The sequence below is a fragment of the Eucyclogobius newberryi genome, unplaced genomic scaffold (genome assembly GCF_026437365.1).
Source record: "Eucyclogobius newberryi isolate DKJ021-1_F unplaced genomic scaffold, fEucNew1.0.hap1 SCAF_117, whole genome shotgun sequence".
In the NCBI taxonomy this organism is placed as follows: Eukaryota; Metazoa; Chordata; class Actinopteri; order Gobiiformes; family Gobiidae; genus Eucyclogobius; species Eucyclogobius newberryi.
This window is the reverse complement of record NW_027315743.1, coordinates 183,141-202,925: the sequence shown is the minus strand read 5'-3', so window position 1 is coordinate 202,925 and position 19,785 is coordinate 183,141. Positions and strand designations below refer to the sequence as shown.

The window sequence follows — 19,785 nt, the reverse complement described above, 5'->3', positions numbered from 1 at the left end:
GCTCAGAGGGCAAGAGGAAAGAGGAAAAACACGTCCGGAATGCTCTCTCAGCCTGTGGATACCCGGCTTGGGCTCTCAACAGAGTAAAGAGAATCAAAAAGCAGAACAAAAGAGACAAAAGGGAAACAGAACAGAGAAGGAAGGGTGTTTCTATCCCTCCTGTCTCGGGACTGTCTGAAAAATTGCAGATAAGTAAGAAGTCCCTGTTTATTTTACACCAGCCAACACTTGAGGACAAAAACTGGTTCACACTAAGGACAAGATGCCCAAAAACAGAGCAATGTAGTTTATTCTATCCAATGCAGTGAAGAAAATTGTGATAGGATAAACTAAACAGCCTCTGCACAAGAGGCTTTATCAGCACAGAAGAAATGCAAGTTCAGGACCACATAGCGCCGTGCATCTCCATCTTAAAGCCTCTAATCACTCTTTTGAAGACAGTGAGGTGAAGATTAAAAGCAGGGAAAAAAGATGGTTTGAAAGAGGAGTTAAAGTGGCAATTTTTGTTAAAAAGAAAGACCATCATTAAATAGGAATGGGGGTTTAAGATTCAACCTTCCTGTTGTTTATAATGGAATTTTGAACCCCTGGAGAGGAAGACTCCAGGGCATTCGGATGCTAATCAGGTACACAGGGAGGAGAGATTGTGAGCCAGGGACAAAAGGGAGACTAATAGCCCATTAAAGGACTGATAGTAAACAAGAGGCTAGCTTGATAGAAAACAAAGAACTTCTTTCTTTTTTCATCTGGAGGGCCCGTCCGGTGGGCAGGGCTTACCAAAGAACAGGATAAATATCTGAGTTCCCGGTCTAAATTCGCAGATTGACAATAACTCTTGGATGAGAGTCGAAACGTTTTGTTTTTTCTAAAACTGAATCCAGACGTCATCCCTGTTGGTATCTCACATAAAATCCATAGACAACTAAATTAACCACCGAATTGCAGAAATATAACTGTATTTGGCTCTTTTTACAGCCTTTGAAAAGTATTTTTATTATAAACTACTATTCTCAATATTGTCCTTGTGTAGATCACCAAAATCTTGACGTAATACTACAATCATCATTAATATTTACCTTGAGTGTGTTAATATTCTCGTTGATATCATCCAAATCTCCCACCACCACTTTCTTATTCTGCACCATGTTGTCCAGCATCGTCAGCCAATCCGTTAGCTCCGCCCAAGTCTTGTTAAACTGGGCCAGAGCTGCCGACTCCGCCTGGGCATTCCCCAAAAGGTTTTCATCTGACAAAAAAAATACATTTTAGAATCAAAATGGCACGCCTAACTTGAAGAAGTACATTGAAGAGACGTACTGGCTCTTCTAGCTGCAAGAAGGGCCATTCTCTCTTTATGTTGTCGTAGCAATTCCATTATTATCATCCAGTCTTCTTTCAGCTTGTCAAACTTCACCTGTTATACAACAACGCAAAATAAGCAACAGAAAAGGCCTTTAATTTGAACTCGGATAATAATCCTATGAGTGGTGCTTTTGATCCTTTTAAGACGTAATGTTTTCTGAGATGCGTTAATGAACTATTTTATATGGATTGATGTAGTGTTTGAAGCGAGATCAAAGTCAAAATTGTATGGGTTTTTTCCCCAACTCCCAGCGGAATTCAGCAATGACTGAAAATCTCTTTATATTTTTGATTGATATACGGTCATCAAACTGCATGCGCAATTAAGATGAATTGAAATCATTATTGTATACTGGTTTTAATATTGATTCTACTGTACACATTTTCGGACAGTGTAAAGATACATTATTTTGCTTTTCTATTCTAAAAAATTATAATATTGGTTCAATGGGTTGAAATTCAAACAGCAAACAACAAAATGAATGTGTTCACAGTATTTTTAACATAGGATTTGCCAGAGATTTAAGAGCTTATCCATTAGTTTCAGGGTGATGTTGCCATAGCAATTAACAATTAAAAACAGAATATAATAGACACGTGAAAAGTACTATAAATAGAGCTATAAACAGCTATAGAAACTTAATTCAATTTAACACTAAAGAAAGTGCAGTTTATTCTATTTAGGTGTAAAATGTAAAATGCCAAATACTCTGTGGATTAGTATTGGATTGTAAGTGTACTGGATTGCGTGCTCACCTTGTCTGCGTGGCTGTGAGGAATATCCTTGTATAGCTGTTCACCTCTTTCCAAAACAAACTCTACTTCCGGCTGACGGGCTTCCACTTCCTCAATCAACTATGGATACAATAACAACAACAACAACAACAACAACAACCAGAGTTCATAATTTCACACAACAACTTTGTACGGTAGATGTTCTCTCAGTCAGTATTGGTGGATGAAAGCTAGAGGAGGATACAGGGGTGTAGTGTTTACCCTGGGGGGAGGCTCCTCTTGGCTCTGCTCCAGCCTGCCTCTGGTGCTCGTGGCCCAGGCCGACAGGTCGTCCAGCTGAGCCTGAAGCTTCTCCAGCTCCTTCAGCAATCCCTCGATCTCCAGCTGGCGTTCTGGAAGAGCTTTGGACACCTGAAAATGCAATTAAAACTACGTGACTGGAATTATCAGTAGTGGACAGTTCAATTATTTTTTTCTCACTTGTGGCATAAAAACTGCATTTTAGATTCACCACATATTTTAATTGGTTTGATGTACAAAGTATTTTTTATTTAAATATGTTATTCGCTGTGGAATGCTGTGAAGAACAGTGTTAACAAGGGTTTGTGTTTGTTACAAATAAATCTTAACTTTTGGATTTTTTGGATACTACAAGAAAAGTTGAATAATTTACAAGAGTGGATTTTTCATTTCTTTAATCTGCATAAAGGAGGTAAAAAAAACATGATTTGTTTCACAATGGGTAAATTAAAGAGTGGCTCGCAATGCTACATGAAATCAGCAGCAGTATAAAACTATGCAAAATATGCCAGATGAAAAAGGATAAAAATGTATACAAGCATGGATTTTGTTAGCAGATTTGAATATTAAAATGGCGTACAGACTTGCTTTCAGCTCTGACCTGTGCCCAGCGGTTGTTGACGATGCGTATGTCCTTCTGCTTGTCCACAGGAAGCTTCAGCTGTTTGTGCCGTGTGTTTATGTCGTCCATGGTTGCCCTCTTAGCAGGAAGCTCCTCCACTCGAGCCTAGCATACAAAACAAACAAGCTTGCATTCCCCATAATGGTTGAATTTAATAAGGAGTAATCATTGCCTGGAGAAGTAGGACACACTCGTTCAGCTAAATTAAATAAGTTTCCTCACGCACACACTAACGAGTAACGTGTTTTCAAGGTCTGTTTCCAGAGGGAAACATTATAGCATCTCATTTGAATCCATAACATCCTGTTTATTAAATTAAACCAGCTAAATTTGATTAAAGGCATCTTCACAAACAGAATAAAGGGCACATTGTGATGATGTTTTGTAAATAGGTTCTGTTCACGTGACATCACAACATTTTTAACTGGCTTTTATAAGAGTTTAAATTACAGCTGGAAGGCCAGTCAAGTCTTTTATTGTGGAATTGTCTTTTAGCTCAAAGCTAATTTCTATGGATGGGTCTATCAACATGAAACTAGAACTGCCCAGAAAGTTCATTGTCTTCTCTGTCAACATAAATAAACAAAAGCTAAATTATTTTTTTCACTATTGGTTCAAAAAGTGGTGCCATTATGCAGTACCAAATATGTTTAGCATTAGCATTTCAGAGGATAGCTAGGTTTGTTTATCTCCCCTATGTAATTCCCTCTGCAGCATGTAGATGGAACTCCAACTCAGTTCCTGACGTGGGAAACACCCAACTGACATGACGTAACGTGTGCATTTCATTAAAGTTCTAAAACATGAGATGCGAAAGCAGAGGTACAAGAGCATGTTTAAAGGCCAATAACAATACAAACAATGCATAATATGTGCCCTTAAAAGCCTTAGGTTAATATAAGTTGTGGAGCCAATTCCTAGCAGATATTGATTGGGTTTAACATTTGTGGATTTCTTTCAAAAACAGAGAATCTCACATTGGGTTAAACTGGACCCGGCCCTCCATCTGAAACTGTGGCATAATCCAATTCTACGTCAACGCAACCTATCCGGGATTTTCACTTTTCTGTTATAGGTGCTAATTTTTCCTCCCTCTGAATCCACTAGCACTTTGAGGTTCCATTCGAATGTAAAGTGCGTTATATATAAAATGTATTATTATTTATTATTCTTATGAATCACATAGACAGGAGATTGCGATGGTGGGTGGTACCTGCACTTTGGCCAGAGTGTCCCTTATGTGTTGAGGTTCGGTGGGGTCCAGGGGGATGGCCAGCACCCCCTCGGCCTGGTCCAGCCAGTCCACCATCGAGCTCATGTCCTGCTGAAGCTCGGCTGCCGCTGTCCTGGCCTCGGCTGACCTGGAGGTGAGGAGGGACAAAAACAAATGCTGTACCATATGACTTCATTCACATAAGGAAATTAGTAAGACTTGTATAACAGATCTGGGACTTGCACAATTGAAATTCTAGATGGGATACTGTACACTGTCTAGTTTACTAACACACATTTTTGAAGATAATTCAGTTGAACTTACCTTGCCTGTACATTGCTTGCTCTTATGCTGCATGATCAAAATAAGTACAATAAATAGTAATTAGTGATTTTTGTTGATCAAATTTGGATGGATTTGATGGGATGGATGGATGTGCAGCTGGCAAGCCATATGAAGCAAAAGCAAAGTCTCATTACGCGTCAAAACTTTTAAAAATAGGTTGGATTCTTTTAGAATGTGATGATATCATAACTTTAGATGGTGAGCAAGAGCCACTGTACCTTATTGATTGCATTGGACTAAAATAAATTCACAACTGTTGAACCTGATCATTTCTCTTAGTGACTAGACCTAGGAATTCACTGTATTACAACAAAAATCAGCATTTTAATTCATTAATTTCAGCTGCCCCCATCGGTATTTAATATTATCACGTGAACGCAACGTATACTGAATCTGTGTTTGTGTTACTATTAACGAATTATACATTTGACCTTTTTTCGGATTGTACAAGTGGTTACAATTTCAGTTGGGATGTACCGATACATAGAGAATCAAGTATTGTTTCCAGAATATCCGTTCAATATCTATGGGGTTCAGAATCTAAAAAAAAAAAAAAAAAAAGCACCACAATGATAATTTTTCATCACTCTGAAACCCAGATAGAAGTTAAAGGTGTTAAAGGTTTTTTTTTTCAGGTGCTTAGTATCTAACTATAACATAAGTAGATTATTTCACATTTTGTTAATTGTAAACCGCAATATTGATCTAAAATTACTTAGTAATAGAAACAAGTCCATTGACTTCATGTTCAAAACTGCAGAACTGATAAGCTCCGCCTTGTCATAGTAACATTTCACTGTAATAAGCATTTACATTTATTTTTTTTGACTTGTTAACGTGACAGTTTAGAACCCTGAGCGTCACTCTAATTCTGAATTTTTGCAAATAATCACAACTAAGTACAGGGATGTAGGCAGGGATAGGGGTAGGTGAAAACAGATTTTTTTCTCAATTACTCAGTTGCAGGACAATACAAGACTACTCAAAGATGTAGGAATCAATTCAAATACAACGTTGTGTACACTAATGATGAAGACAAGGATAAAAGCTCATAAAAGTTGATTTAGCATAGTATGTCCCTGTTAAAATCCATTCCAGATGACTTAATAGAGCCAAAACAAAGAGAGGTCTATTCAAATGATAAACTCCAACATCTCCTGCGTTTTGTATCAGCTGAGCACTGTTTTGCCTGCAGTGTGCGCATAAAGCCAGCCTGAGCCCCCGTAGCCTCTCACACCTTCTCTTGCGTTCGTTGAGCTGCTGGCACACACTGGCCCAGCGTGTGTTGAGCACCTTCAGCTGTGTGCGGATCTGGAGGCTATCGTCAGGGGTGCTGGAGGAACTGATGTCCTCCCCGGCAGAGTTCACCCGCCCCAGCACTGCCTCCTGTGGGGGAATGGCCTCTGTCAAGTCCTGGGGAGAAATACATCCAGTCAAAAAAGACTCAAAGTAAGAAGTTAGCTTTCAGTTCTCCGAGGTGGTGAAGCCAGAGGGGTTTAATTACTTATTGTATACCACATAATGTGAAGAATAGAGTAAAAAAATCTGGTTTTGAAAATGCAGCAGTACATAAAAGCAAATATATTCACTACCACGTGTAAGCTTTTGTGAAGATTTGAAAATATTACAGACAGTTAAAATTTGGATCACATCTTTATTCAATACTTATTCACTCTGTCACTGCATCCAACAGTGTGTGGAATCAAATTCCTCCAGCTAAACTCAGACAAGACTGAAATCATCGTCTTTGTCCCACAGAAACAAAGAGAAAGTGTGTGACTGCTAACACTCTTTGTTTCTGTGGGCCCAAAACGATGATTTCCAGAGTCTCGCTCTCAAAGCAACAAATCAAGTTATCTGGGGGTAAAAACGGCAGCACTTTACCATCAGATAAACACTGCCAAAATCAAAAGTATAGTGTCTAAACCAGACTTGGAGAGACTTTTCCATGCGTTTGTCTCCAGTAGATTAGACTACTGTAACGGCCTGCTCACTGGCCTCTCCAAACCAGCTGTAAAACAGCTGCAGTACATCCAGAACGCTGCTGCTCGGGTCCTGACTAGAACCAGGAAGTATGATCACATTAGTCCTGTTCTCAGGTCTCTGCACTGGCTCCTGTGGCTCAGAGAATAGACTTTAAAGCAGCTTTGCTCGTGTACAATTGTCTCCATGGCCTAGCACCAAAGTACACATGTTAGTGCCATATGAACCATCTGGAACTCTGAGAACCTCAGGGACCGGCCTCCTGCTGGTGCCCAGAGTCAAGACTAAACATGGAGAATCTGTGTTTCAGTTTTATGCAGCTAAAATCTGGAACAGTCTTGCTGAAAATGTAGGACAGGCCTCTACTCTAGCAATGTTCAAATTTAGGTTGAAAACAAGTTTGTTTAGCTGTGCATATGACTGAAAGGATTCTCTTTCCGCTCTTCTCTTTCATGTCTTAGACTATTTTGTGATTTCTGTCATGTCTTTGCGATTTGAATGCCTTTTTTCTGTTGTGTGAAGCACTTTGAATTGCCTTGTAAACAGATTGCGCTCTACAAATAAACTTGCCTTGCCTACTTATAATTAGGTGTGGGTTATATTGACAAAAATGAATCCCACAATATTTTTGTTGACGTATCCTGTAACAATAGTTCAATGACATTCCAAGAGGATTTTCTACAGAAGTTATGGCCGTTGATCCTTATCTACAGCGGTGAGTCGCTGACACTTAAAAGCAGCCAAACTTGCCAAAACAAACTTTTATGGAACTTTTATATACCCATCTGCACCGGACAACCCCACAAAGCTTTCAAGAGCACGGACTGACACAGACTGTGCGTTGTATGTTGTGTGTTAAAACAGCATAATAATGGCTCTTTGTTGTTTTTACTGCTTACATAAACCTCTATAAGCAATTTCTTTCCTTCATTGTACCAGAAGAATAAATGTGTTTATAGATTCTCTTAGAACCAGGTATGATGATAAGATAAACCCATGAAGCAGGCTAGTGTCTCAGCACATGCCACTCTGCAGGTCTGTGGGTGTTTGTGGGGGATTAGGACTGGGCGCGGTTCAGGTAGCAGCTTGTGATTTGAGGAAACAGATGGTCCCGTGTCTCTCTTATTATATTCACACATACACATACACATCTCTCTCGTTCTGCAACCTATCTCTTCTGTCTCTCATCCATCACTTCTCTCCCCCTCTCTCTGTCTCTCTCTCTCACAAACACACAGGCAGCCCGTGAGTGGCACTTGGCGGGCTCGCTCTTGTCTGCCCAGGTGGACACTGAGAGCTGATCAGAGCTGCTCAAAGTGGCCTGGGCATGTCTGATGATGCAAACATATGCACGCACACACGCAGATTTGGATGCAAGGTGAAGTGCATTTGTCACTAACACCAAACCGTACCAAAGTTGACTGTTCTTTTAATACCAGAAAATAGTTTTGTAGCTTTACATTTTGTCTGTTTGGCTACTCTACAATGTCAAAGCATGCTATTATGTAAGGCCTATAAAAGGATCCTTACGGCGCTATGAGACTCTCCATCTGACAACAACCATGTGTCAGTGACTAAAGCAACATTATTGCTTTGTCTGGAATGTTCCACAGTATGGTATTAAACTGATCTATCTGACGTTCATTCAATTGTGTTGTAGTTGAACAAAAATACCTTGAAAAACAAGTATTCATGTTATGAGTGGGCTCGTCTTTCTACAGATCTAACCTGTAACTTGGCGTGGTGGTGCTTTTCTCCATGGAATGCCATAACGTGGAATATTAGTAATAAAAAGCATCTTTAAAGTACGGTAATCAAGTCTTGTGATAAAGACATTTTGGACAGAGGCAAGAAAGAGAAGGGAAAGAGTAAGTGTATGAGATTGAGAATTGAACCATTAACCTCATTTGTACAACTCTGTATCAGCTATTTCATATGGATAATAGGAAGAAGACCTAACCTACCAGCCAAGAAAACTCAGAGTTGAATAGAAAAATATGTGCTCCAGATATAACAATAAACTTGACAAACCAAGCAAACAACGCTATGATCTTGACTTTAGCATGACTAGCTAAAAAGGCTAAATCAGAGGAAACTTGACAATCTGCTGTTTCTTCACACTACATCACATTTTGTTTTGGTTATACAATACAAAGTTCCATCACATCAGATTTGTCATAGCATTGCTCATGTCTTCTTTATGTAACAGCCAGTATTCAGAAGCCTTTTGGAAAATATAGGGACAACAAAGTGCTGACGGAGCCCGGTCTAAAGTTGTCTTGCTTTAGGGCACTTCAGCACTATGAGTGGACTGTGGGACTGTGGGAAGCATGAATCATATGGACTATATTTGGGAGACATTTTTATATTTCTCTTCAAAGACTGCATACAAAGAGTTGGGGGTTGGTTCAAGCAAAAGATCGCCGATAAAATAATGATGTTCCACTAAATTAAATAGAGAAATGTATTATTCACTTTCTTAAGTACTGCATGGGACAAAAACAAATTCTAGTGACCTAAATAGTATATCTTTTTTGGAGTAAAGCTAATTAGAAGAAGAAGAAGAAGAAGAAGAAGAAGAAGAAGAAGAAGAAGAAGAAGAAGAAGAAGAAGAAGAAGAAGAAGAAGAAGAAGAAGAAGAAGAAGAAGAAGAAGAAGAAGAAAAAGAAGAAGAAGAAGAAGAAGGAGAAGAAGGAGAAGGAGGAGGTGGAGGAGGAGGAGGAGGAGGAGGAGGAGGAGGAGGAGGAGGAGGAGGAGGAGGAGGAGGAGGAGGAGGAGGAGGAGGATACGAAAGTAACTCACGAATCAGACTTAGGGAGAAAGAATAAAGTCAAAAGAATAAAGTCAAAAGAAGATGGCGGTAAATGCACCTTTTTACAGTTGGCTGCCAGCCGCCATTAAAAGCAACAACAACAATCAGACTTAGATTATCTACAAAACTAACTTTGAATAAAGAAAATCTCACAAAAGGAGCGACGTGTGATACGAGCCGAAAAACGGGTCGGTATAATAAGAGATAATAATACAATTATACGGTAACTACTGTGTCATTACACAGTCACTTATTATTTTTTCAACCGCTTGTTCCCGTAGGGGTCGCGGGTGACTGGAGCCTATCCCAGTGACTTTGGGCCTTAGGCGGGGCACACCCTGGACAGGGGCCAGCTCGTCGCAGGGTTAACACAGAGATATAGACACACAGACAAACATTCACTCTCACATTCATTCACTAGGGCCAATTTACAGTTGCCAATTGACATGCATGTGTTTGGATGGCGGGAAGATGCAGGAGATCCCAGAGAGAACCCACGGTAACATGGGAAGGACAAGCATACTCCATCTAGAGAGATCATGTAATGTTGGTCTGACCCATGATCTCCTTATTGGGAGGCGAGAGCTGCTGATGTTGTTGTGTTGCGTTTAATGGCGGCTGGCGGCCCACTGAAAAGGTGCATTTACTACTTACTGTAGATGCACGTCTTCAAAGTACTGTTTTTTCCGCATAGGGCTAATTAGAAGGCGCACTGTCAATGAATGGTCTGTTTTCGATAATTTTTCATATATAAGGCACACCGGCCTATAAGGCTCATTAAGCGAAACAAAACGTGTACCACACAAAATCACTTCGAGGTCAGTAAGCGCACCCAGAATTAATCCGTATTATAAGGCGCACATTGTTTTTTGAGAAAATTAAAGGCTTTTAAGTGCGCCTTATAGTGTGGAAAATATGGTATGAGTTTTATGCTATACAGCAAAAAAAGGAGAGAGAAAGGAGATAAAGCGAGAGGAGAGAGAGAAAGAGGGAGAGAAAGAGACGGAAAAAGAGACAGCAGGGAGGCGAGAGCTCTAACCAATCTGCCACCGTGCACCCCTATAATGACATGAATTTTGAATAAACTTTCATGAGTATTAATTTGACTCAGGCAGGCCAAACAAGTAAGTTAAAAGTTCCCAAATGAAGATTAATTGTTTTGAAGTCAATGCTTTGCAGTGTCTTTTCATAATCTGCAATAATAATAAAGTGTAAAATGAATTAATCCCAACATCAGACTATCAAACACTCTCACACAAGCCACAAAAGAAAACGTTTTGTTAGTTAGTTTATTTGAGACAGGAACAGTGCACAGTATACATTATATATGTTGTGTCTTTGTTTTACACGGAGTACAGATTGTGGGTGTGTGTGTCTGCATGCATGTTTGTGAGTGTGTTTGTGCATGGATGTGTGCGTGCTTGTGTATGTGTGTACCCTGAGGTGCTGCCTGTGTGCTGCTGGATCAGTCTCTGCCAGTGTCAACGCGCCCTCAGCCTCGCTTAGCCAGTCCTCCAGTGCCTTCTGGTCCCCCACAAACTTCTGCCACTTGGAGGAACACTCCTGCCAGCGCCTGCAAAACACACAACAGTCACACAAGGGAAGAGAAAGTATGGTGGCCCATTTGTGCTTATCCAAATTGCCTTGCCTTGCATATTTCTCATTTCAATCATTTATAACTTATCTTAAAACTCCTTATCATCAGGGCTGAAGCTAAAGCTGAAGATGTTTCTGACAAACAATGTCTAGACCCTTTGTGTGGCTGACATTCAGTAGTTTTGGTCTGTCCATTTTCGTCGACACACTGATCGTGATTCTGAAAGGTTAATTTGTTTAGCCATTTAATGATGATAATCTCTCTGAGTACATGTATATTTTAGGCCAAAAAAAAGTATTTTCTGACAATTTCCTAAATCAAACACATCATTAAACTCTCTTCACTTCTGCTCCTCTCCACGAGTGTCATCTTTTCCCCATGTCTCCACACTTACAATTAGAACTTACAGGAGGGTCTCAATTTGTGCAGAGATAAGCACAGTCCTGTGTCAAGTAGAAGTTTTATAAATACCACGTATGGCGCAGAGGGCGGCCTACACACTGTGGAGTGTGCAAGCAGATCTCACTTGAGCCTGTCGTGGTACAGCCTGTTGAGTTTATCCCAGTTGGTGCTGAGCAGGCTGGCTGTCTCCTGGATCCTCTGGCCTTCCATCGGCCTCGCACCCTGGATCATTTCCTCCCTTCTGGCCAAGGCTCTCTCTACTGGGCCTTGAAGCTTGTCGATGCTACCCTTGACCTCCTGTTCAGAAATATGCATGAACACATTTTAGAATTAACTCATAAAGTGAACTCAAGTACATGAGGGGTTGGCTGACCGAAAGGCAGTGCTCTTGCTGGGGCAGGTTGTAATACGCCGCGGGCCAATATTCCGGAGAGTTCAGCTTGAAATCTGTCTCTGACACCAAGCGCAACAACGCCTGAAGCTCCGTCAGATACTCCTGTTTATCCAGAACATACAACCAGATGAGATGGTGAGACATAGTGTGCAAATGTTATAATAAGAACAAAAGGCTGCATACACAAGCACACACCACGCCAAACTTTACACTACCATGGGACTAAACCTGGAACTAAAACTAGATCGGGACTGAACCAAAACTAGAACAGAACCAAATCAAGTCTACATCAGGACTAAAACAAGACAAGGGTGGAAGCAGCCTAATTATTCGCATGGGATGTCATTTATTCTGTCTTATAGTGTTAATTTTGACTCAGCAACTTGTTGAGTTCTTTAAATCACTTGGACCAATTCAACAGGTATTTTACTCTGGCAGCAAATGTACAGATAGTGGGCTTAATTATTAATAATCCTGTTATACTAACAGTAATGACCCATGTTGGATAATTGTTATATTATATTAGTTAGCGTTTACACAACCCAGTATAGACACTAGTCATGCATTCAGTCCCTCCAGCAAAGTGCAAGTTTAGTGAACCTATAAAATCTACTCTTGGTTAATGCAACCATAACCAAGGAAATGACGAATGGTGTGTATACAGTATGCACATAATTTAGTTATTGCTCAAATAAAAGCAAAATATATTAATACTAGATATAAACACAAAAATAAAACGAGAAGTTTAGGCATATTTTACTAAATCTGGTTTGAATGGACACTATATGTAAAGTCTTAAAGATCTGCAATGCCCAGTCACCCCTAATTGCAGAGTAAATATGCCCAGTTACCCCCCCAACGGTTCTATAATTGCATTTTTAAAACTGTCACAGCTATCTCTTTCCCTACTGTAGAAGTTTACATTAAATACTTAATGTTTCATGTGAGTTGGGAGATTTATCAACAAATGTATCGAGTACATTGTCTATAATTTAAAGGATTTGACCTTAAAAAGAGACAGAAACGTCTAGTGTAATCTCCCAAACAAGAGATAAAAATGATATTTCTGAACTTCACGGACCATTTATGTTTTGTGCAAAACTTGAACCTCAACAAGACATTTGCTGGCACATTTTAGCACATTCCGGATGCATTGTGAATATATTGTTTGAATACCACAAGAGATAATGCAAAGTGACAGACACAACATTTGTTGTTATATTGTATGTTTATAATGTCACTTTATATGTAATCCATTGTGAGAAATCCACTGGAACCTCTCACTAAAGCGTCAACCCTTGTAAAAAGTGCACAATCCTGGGTGGACTGACTTCCATTTACTTACTCACTGTCAGAATCAATTAGAAACCCCACACGCTCGACATATTGGCACTTTAGCAGCTATAAACAGTATGTGACTCTAGCTGCATAGTCTCGATGATGAGAGCGAGCCCCAGCTTTTCACTAACACACGCTTGACATCCCATAATTAACACGGGCCTGCAAATCAAAACAAGCCCAGTCGGTGGAGCGCATGGCGGCCATTACTACGGAAAATAAGATTGAGCTATGGGGTCACCCGGTCACCGATAACGCTCACACTCAACTTTGAAAGCTTTTGTGCGCCTCGTCTATTATAGTGCTGCTGGCAACACTCGAGAGCCTGATTATGGCCACATAAATGGGCAGGGTGTCGGCGCGTTTCGAGGAAGAGGATTCTGTTAATAGATTTGATTTGTTTGCAGTTAATAGGGGCTAACACTCTCATCATCTGACATTTTGAGTTGAGTAGATGGAATACACATCTATACTTCAGTTTATAGTCATGCAATGCATCTTACAGTTGGGACCCTAGGCAAATGTACATAAAAAACAAAGTGCAATGTTTTGAAACTATTAGAACTTTACACTTCTTTTTTTGAGAGCCCAAAAATCATGAGCTGCCAATATACCTAATATGCATTAAAATGTTCCTCTTCTAAACTAACCAATTTATTATCAAATTAGATACTCAATTAAACTTCATATTAGTACTTGAACATTTCATGATTTTTTTTATCCTTATCTTAGCATTTTGAGACATTTTGCTATAATCCAATTGAGCAGTAATTCTATGGGTCTTACTTTTTGTAATTGAGAAAAGTGTATATTGTTTTTTATTGTATTCTTGAGTTACTGTGATCTAGCAATTCCCTTTGTGGATCAATAATGTTTTTTCTAAATCTATCACATTTCGTTTGATGTACATTTTATAACATGTACCAATATTTAATAATTTTTTTGGTATTGGGTTGATCAAAGAAAAACAGACCCGCCACTTATAACTTTTATAACTCTTCAACAGCCAGTGATTCTTCCGTAGCATGGCCAAAATCAAAGTGCATATTATGGTGTGATCACTGCGCAACGCAAATTTGCTCGATTTATTGAAATACATCATCTGTAATCTGACTGTCTAGATGTCTATTCGCTCGTCTAAATGCACTTTGTCTCACACGTACTTCTGAAATTACAGGGAACTGCGAAAGTGATATGTGATTGGTCAAGAGAGGGCATGCAAGAGACACACAGCAACCAATGAGAACAAGTGAATGGGATCTACATGTAAACAGGCAGCACAGGTCAATGAGATGCAGCAAATAAAAACAAAAAGCAACTTTTCATTAAAGGGGGCAATTTTATGTTCTGCTTACAACATGGCCTTAAAATTTAAATATTTAAATGTTATTTTCTCTGGGCTTCAGTTGAAAAAAGTGATATTCTTATACAACTATATAGTTTATATTTAATGCTGACTATAGAGTACCGAACATGTGCAGTATCTCTGCATAATAGACAATCAATTTAATCTTGAGTCAACTTGTTTTGCCAAAATGATAAAATAAGGAAGGTTAGGAAGAGGTATTGGTTTATCTTTATCTAATAACATTAGATTGAAAATAGTTACATACTAATAGTTACACACTAATAGTTATACACTCATTTATTAATATAGTTCATGCGTTTCAAGTTGTTCCTGTACCTTTAAATGCAGTTATTTAAATGTACAGACTTAGACAAATTTGCAAGTTTTTAATCAAATAATAACATACTAAGCTTAAGCCAGGGGGCATATGGCCTCATAATAATTGGGTATTCTTTTACATTAGGAGAAAACATAAAACTTTTCCCACTAAACTAAGTGCTATTTCTATTCTATACAAAAGTGAACATTTAAAGTTAGATCATGCTGCACTCTGTTAGTATGGTCACGCACAGAAGGCCTTTAGTGACACTCACACATTGTCTTTTGAAGGGAATGAACTTGCCCTCCACCTCAACCCAGCGCGTTTTGAGCTGCAGTTGCCGCGGCTCCACCAGATTGGCGGCCCCGCTCTCACACAGCTGATTGGCTAAGCCCTGCAACTCCTTAAGCTCCTCCTTCTTGGCGTCGAACTCTGAGCCAATCTCCTATTGGATGAAAACCAACCACACATTCAACCATTGGCTATTATTGGAGTAAATATTTATAAGCACAGAGAGGCATGTGGATGTGCTAGCAAATCACGAACATGTAACGTTAAGAAAGGAACACTGCCGCCAAACTTTATTTACAACGTTTTTATACAGAGAAGTGATAAAGAAGCATGGACAGACAGGACAAACAGAAGAGAGGAGGTACAGGTGCGAAAATGACAGGTGAGTCGGAGGAGTCCACTTTAGCGAAATGTCATAGTGATCATCTGCAAAGTGAAAGAACACATGGAGAGTCAGCAGCAGCAGACAGGAAACAGACGGAGCAGAGCTTTCCCAGTACAAGCCTAGTTTATCTGCGGTCCAAATAAATAAGTACTTTTTACTGATCTGACTGTTTTGAATTTCATTCCCAATCATTTCAGTGTGACTTTTGCAATTTTTTTTTTATTCTTTGGTCATTTTGATTATACCATTAGCTATATCAGGTAAAGTCATGACAAGACAAATTACCTAAAAGTTAAATCTCAGTCTATGTTAAGGTTTTGGTACATAAATTGTTTTACTTTACATTCTCTTTTTTTTCTAAAGCAAATGTACCACCATGTATTTGATGATGATTTTATTGTATCAGCTCCATTAGGTTTCTGCTAGAACATAAAAATAACATTTGGACAGTTAAGACCATACAATTAGGTGTATTGTGACTACTTTAACCTTGTATCTCTTGTTAAGCTGCCCATGCGGTATTTCTCAGATAATCTTCTTACCCAACGCGCCTTCAAATTGTACCTGCCGCTTCTTAATTAACCATTTCACAATTCTCCATTAGCTAAAACAGACAGGCTGGACTGCCTGCTGGAGTGATTAAAACTCTCACTGGTGCTAGATGTGTTCAGACTATTTGTACAGGTCAATATGTAGTTGTAATGGGAAATAATACTGTAATTACTGCACTGTTTCCAAACACGCTTGTTAATGATTTATCAACGTTAAATGCTACGTGGCTTAATTAGCTTCACTGCAACCGCTGGAAGAGCGTAACAAACTATTCTTACAACAAAATATGCATTGGTGTACTGTTAAAAAATAATATTGATGTTTGAAAAGATTTGTGAAGGCTAAAAGAGACTTATCGTGAGGGGTAGAATGGAAAGACATGTTAAAGAGGATGAATTTGTATAATAAATGATATACGGTGTATTTTTGGATGGCAGGACTGGTTTACCTTGACCCGTTCTCCCTCGGGCGGGTCGGGCAGTTGCTCCACGCTCCGCTGGATGTCGTCGAGCCAGGCCAGCAGGTCATGTGACTTCCTCCTGTACTGGTACCACTGCGGAGCGATGGCCAGCGCCTTTCGGTTCCTCAGCACACGCAGGTCCTGGAAAAATAGAGTCAGGAAATGGGAGAAATGTTAACGAAGAACTATTCAAGGTTATTGTTTACAATGACAAAGTCTAACTATTATTATAACAAAAAAAGGATTTACAGATTGATCATAGTGTTAACCTTCATCTCTGAAAGGAAGATTGCATATTTTCAACCTTGTTTCCAATAGCAACACCACCGCAGCAGCAAAACCACCATCCTACTCATCTCCACCTCTTCAAAGCGCAAATTATGTCTATTTTCAATCTTATCATGACATGACATGGCTTATTTAAAAAAAGACTTATCACAAGACAGCAGTTACATCCTCAGTAGTGATGAAAACATATGAATTGAATGTGTAAAATTGGGATTTGTTTGCTTGGTGTACAGTAATTTTGTCAAACAAAAAAGAATACTAATTGATACTAAAACTAGTAACAAAACTACATGGTCATTTTTTTTTCCCCCTAAATAGTTTTTAAAAAGTTCTTAATCCAGAACTAGCAGAAAACCACATGGTAATATAGAAGAAAGTACAATTATTTTGGGTTGAAAATTATATTCTTGAAATCCGTGTCAAGTATCAAGCCTTTTTCTTCATATTAGAATTGAGTTTGGAATTTTAGTATCAGTGATGACAGGATGTGGCGTAATCACAGATATATAAAATGTTTGTAATTGTTTATTGTCTTTAAGTTGTCCTTCAGTTATGTAACAATTCTTATTTGATAACCCTGCTACCGGTACAATTAAGGACAGTACTACATCACTGGACATAATATTCCACCTTTCAAACAACAGTATACTTGCACACAGTGATTTACCTTGACCGTGTTGTACTTGCTGTTGAGTGCGTTGTGCTTGAGTCGGACTTGCTCTCTCTTGTCTTGATCTGGCGCTCTTTTCTGTAGATTTTCTCCTTTTATCAGCAACTCCTTCACAGCCCCTTCTTCACAATCCTACGCACAAATACACTTGGGCTCAATAACATATTTCACATTATTTATTTGATTTTATGTTTGCAGTCTTTATAGGAGACCTTATCTTCTTGAAAATCCTCTTCTTTCAGATTCTCTCCTTGTTTCGCCTCCTCCTCCAGCAGTTCCAGCCATATCTGAGCCTCACTGTGGTATTGCTCCAGCTCTTTGGCCGAGGCTGCCGTCTGGTGTAGCCCGCGGCAACCAGCCACCACAAACAGACCAGACAAGATCATTAGCGAAAGAGAGGAATGAGCTACTTGGAGCATCACAGCAGTTTTAGTCTTGGCTGAGGATAAACCAGGTAAGAAGTTTGTCGACACAGTCTGAGATTTACTTTTCATTGTTGTTTTACTTACGTGTACTACTGAGGCTTTCATTCAAATTCTGTTGAACTGAAACATAATGTCTAGAGACCTTGGGTGGGCTTTACATTAATTCAAGAACAAGTAATGTTTGACTTCTGTAATTTCTAAGTAGTGCAGTAGTAGAGTTGTAGTAGTAGAGTTGGTATTAGCACTTAAAAGTAAAAGTTAAAAAAGTATCTTAATTTTGTTTTATGAATGCACTTGATCTCTTAAATCCAAGTACACATTTTATTCATAACAACCTAGACAACATTATTTCAATTCATTCATTAGTGTTGTCAATCAAGTTTAGCAAGTGAGCAACCCTTGTGAGCACAGCAACAAAATGCAATATTTATCAATTCTACAATGCTTTAATATTATTCTTAATTTTAATATAATAGCCCGAAGCAGAGTCACCAGAGGCACTGCTATTGCTTGACATTAGTAATTTAATTTTCTTTCAAGGCTATGCTAACAAATCTAATGAGAAAGAAACAGCTTTGGCCTTCAAACTCTGAGCTTATGTAGACAGTATGAAAAATATTATATTATTCAAGTAAAAAAAAAGTTGTGGAAGGAAATGAGCAACGTTTTGGTGGTTGTCATTACAGTCTTTACCAAACCAGAAGAAATCCTGTGCGTGATGGTGTCAAAGCGTTGATTAAGTTGCGCAACTTTGGGTCCCACTTGTGCCTGGCAGTTCTCCCCCCGTGTGGACATCAGCTCCTGGGAAAGGGCTCCCACCTCCTCCATCTTCTCCTTCATCAGCTCAAGCTCGGCCCGTAACACCTGCACAAAGCCAAAGCCCCGACGCTCTTAGAACACTCAATTGTGCGTAATGGCCACTGAATTCAAAAGCAATCAGCGCTGTACTTAACAACACAGCCAAAGATAAGTGGATCATAATGAGTTTTGCTATTCCCAAAGCTAATAACCCTGCAGTGATCACTATCTATGTCTTCTATAATTAGACTAAGAGCACTTGTCTAAACATAATATTGAGAAAAATCTTTGTTCCTTTTGGCTTCGTCATTCTGGGATTGTCACTGAAAATGAATACATTCACTGTGATTTGGTGAAAGTTTTCTTTTAAATATCTCACAATTTATTGGGCACTGGCACAAATAGTATACCATACTTTTTGGACTTTAAGCCGCAACTTTTTTTCCCCCACGCTTTGAACCCTGCGGTCATTACAACGCTGCTAGACGCAGGCACTCTGGCTAGGAAGGACAGGAAGCGCAAACATTTGACACACTGTAGAAGAAGACGTCAGTGGACAGTGGTCACTGTCTAGGGGTTTTCTATATTTTAAGCTTTATTACAATCAGACTCATTTTCCCAGAGAAATGAGTCTAATGAGGAAGTGAATCTAGATGTGGTGAAACACAAAGACACACGTGGAGCGCTGTAGTCTGCAGTTTAGAACCTGCCGCATTGAAATGAGACTTTTCTTGGCCAGACCTGACTAACGGGTCAAAAGACAACCCTGCATCACTGCCGTGGAAGGTATTTTTGAGTAAGTATGTCATGTTACAACGTCACACTCACTCAATAAGAACGAGCTGAGGAGCAGATGAACCAGATGTGAAGACACAGACACAGGTAAATCAGCTCACACAGAGTAATCAAGGACAGTGGGGACAGAAAGGACAGCACAGACGTGTTCTTTGTATGCTAAACTTCAAAATGCTGTGTGCCTTATTACAATCCAGCTTATTATCACTTAGAAATTAGTCTAATAAGTATCGCAGCACAGCGGACTGCAGGTGCGACGTGAGACCCCCGGTTCAAAAGACGCATCACCACCGTGTAGTATATGTGTGAATATCTCATGTAACAATGTGGGCACCTGCGGTATATCGACAG

The 19,785-nt window shown here is 39.4% G+C and overlaps 1 protein-coding gene across 17 annotated transcripts in view; it reads right to left on the bottom strand.

Moving 5' to 3' along the window:
* dmd (dystrophin) overlaps positions 1-19,785 on the bottom strand; it is a 243,449-nt gene that overhangs the window by 81,479 nt on the left and 142,185 nt on the right. For 13 of the 17 annotated variants that reach the window (XM_072440238.1, XM_072440239.1, XM_072440234.1 and 10 more), the window contains 16 exons: positions 18,535-18,705; positions 17,629-17,751; positions 17,414-17,548; positions 16,447-16,599; positions 15,045-15,215; positions 11,745-11,867; positions 11,496-11,668; positions 10,810-10,945; positions 5,815-5,990; positions 4,557-4,583; positions 4,233-4,380; positions 2,999-3,124; positions 2,359-2,508; positions 2,119-2,217; positions 1,318-1,414; positions 1,077-1,246 (listed from right to left, as the gene is read on the bottom strand). In XM_072440238.1, the coding sequence (XP_072296339.1) occupies positions 1,077-1,246; positions 1,318-1,414; positions 2,119-2,217; positions 2,359-2,508; positions 2,999-3,124; positions 4,233-4,380; positions 4,557-4,583; positions 5,815-5,990; positions 10,810-10,945; positions 11,496-11,668; positions 11,745-11,867; positions 15,045-15,215; positions 16,447-16,599; positions 17,414-17,548; positions 17,629-17,751; positions 18,535-18,705 (2,178 nt within the window). The remainder of the gene's footprint in view (positions 1-1,076; positions 1,247-1,317; positions 1,415-2,118; positions 2,218-2,358; positions 2,509-2,998; positions 3,125-4,232; positions 4,381-4,556; positions 4,584-5,814; positions 5,991-10,809; positions 10,946-11,495; positions 11,669-11,744; positions 11,868-15,044; positions 15,216-16,446; positions 16,600-17,413; positions 17,549-17,628; positions 17,752-18,534; positions 18,706-19,785) is intronic. The other 4 variants (XM_072440244.1, XM_072440246.1, XM_072440245.1 and 1 more) reach the window with 1 other exon arrangement.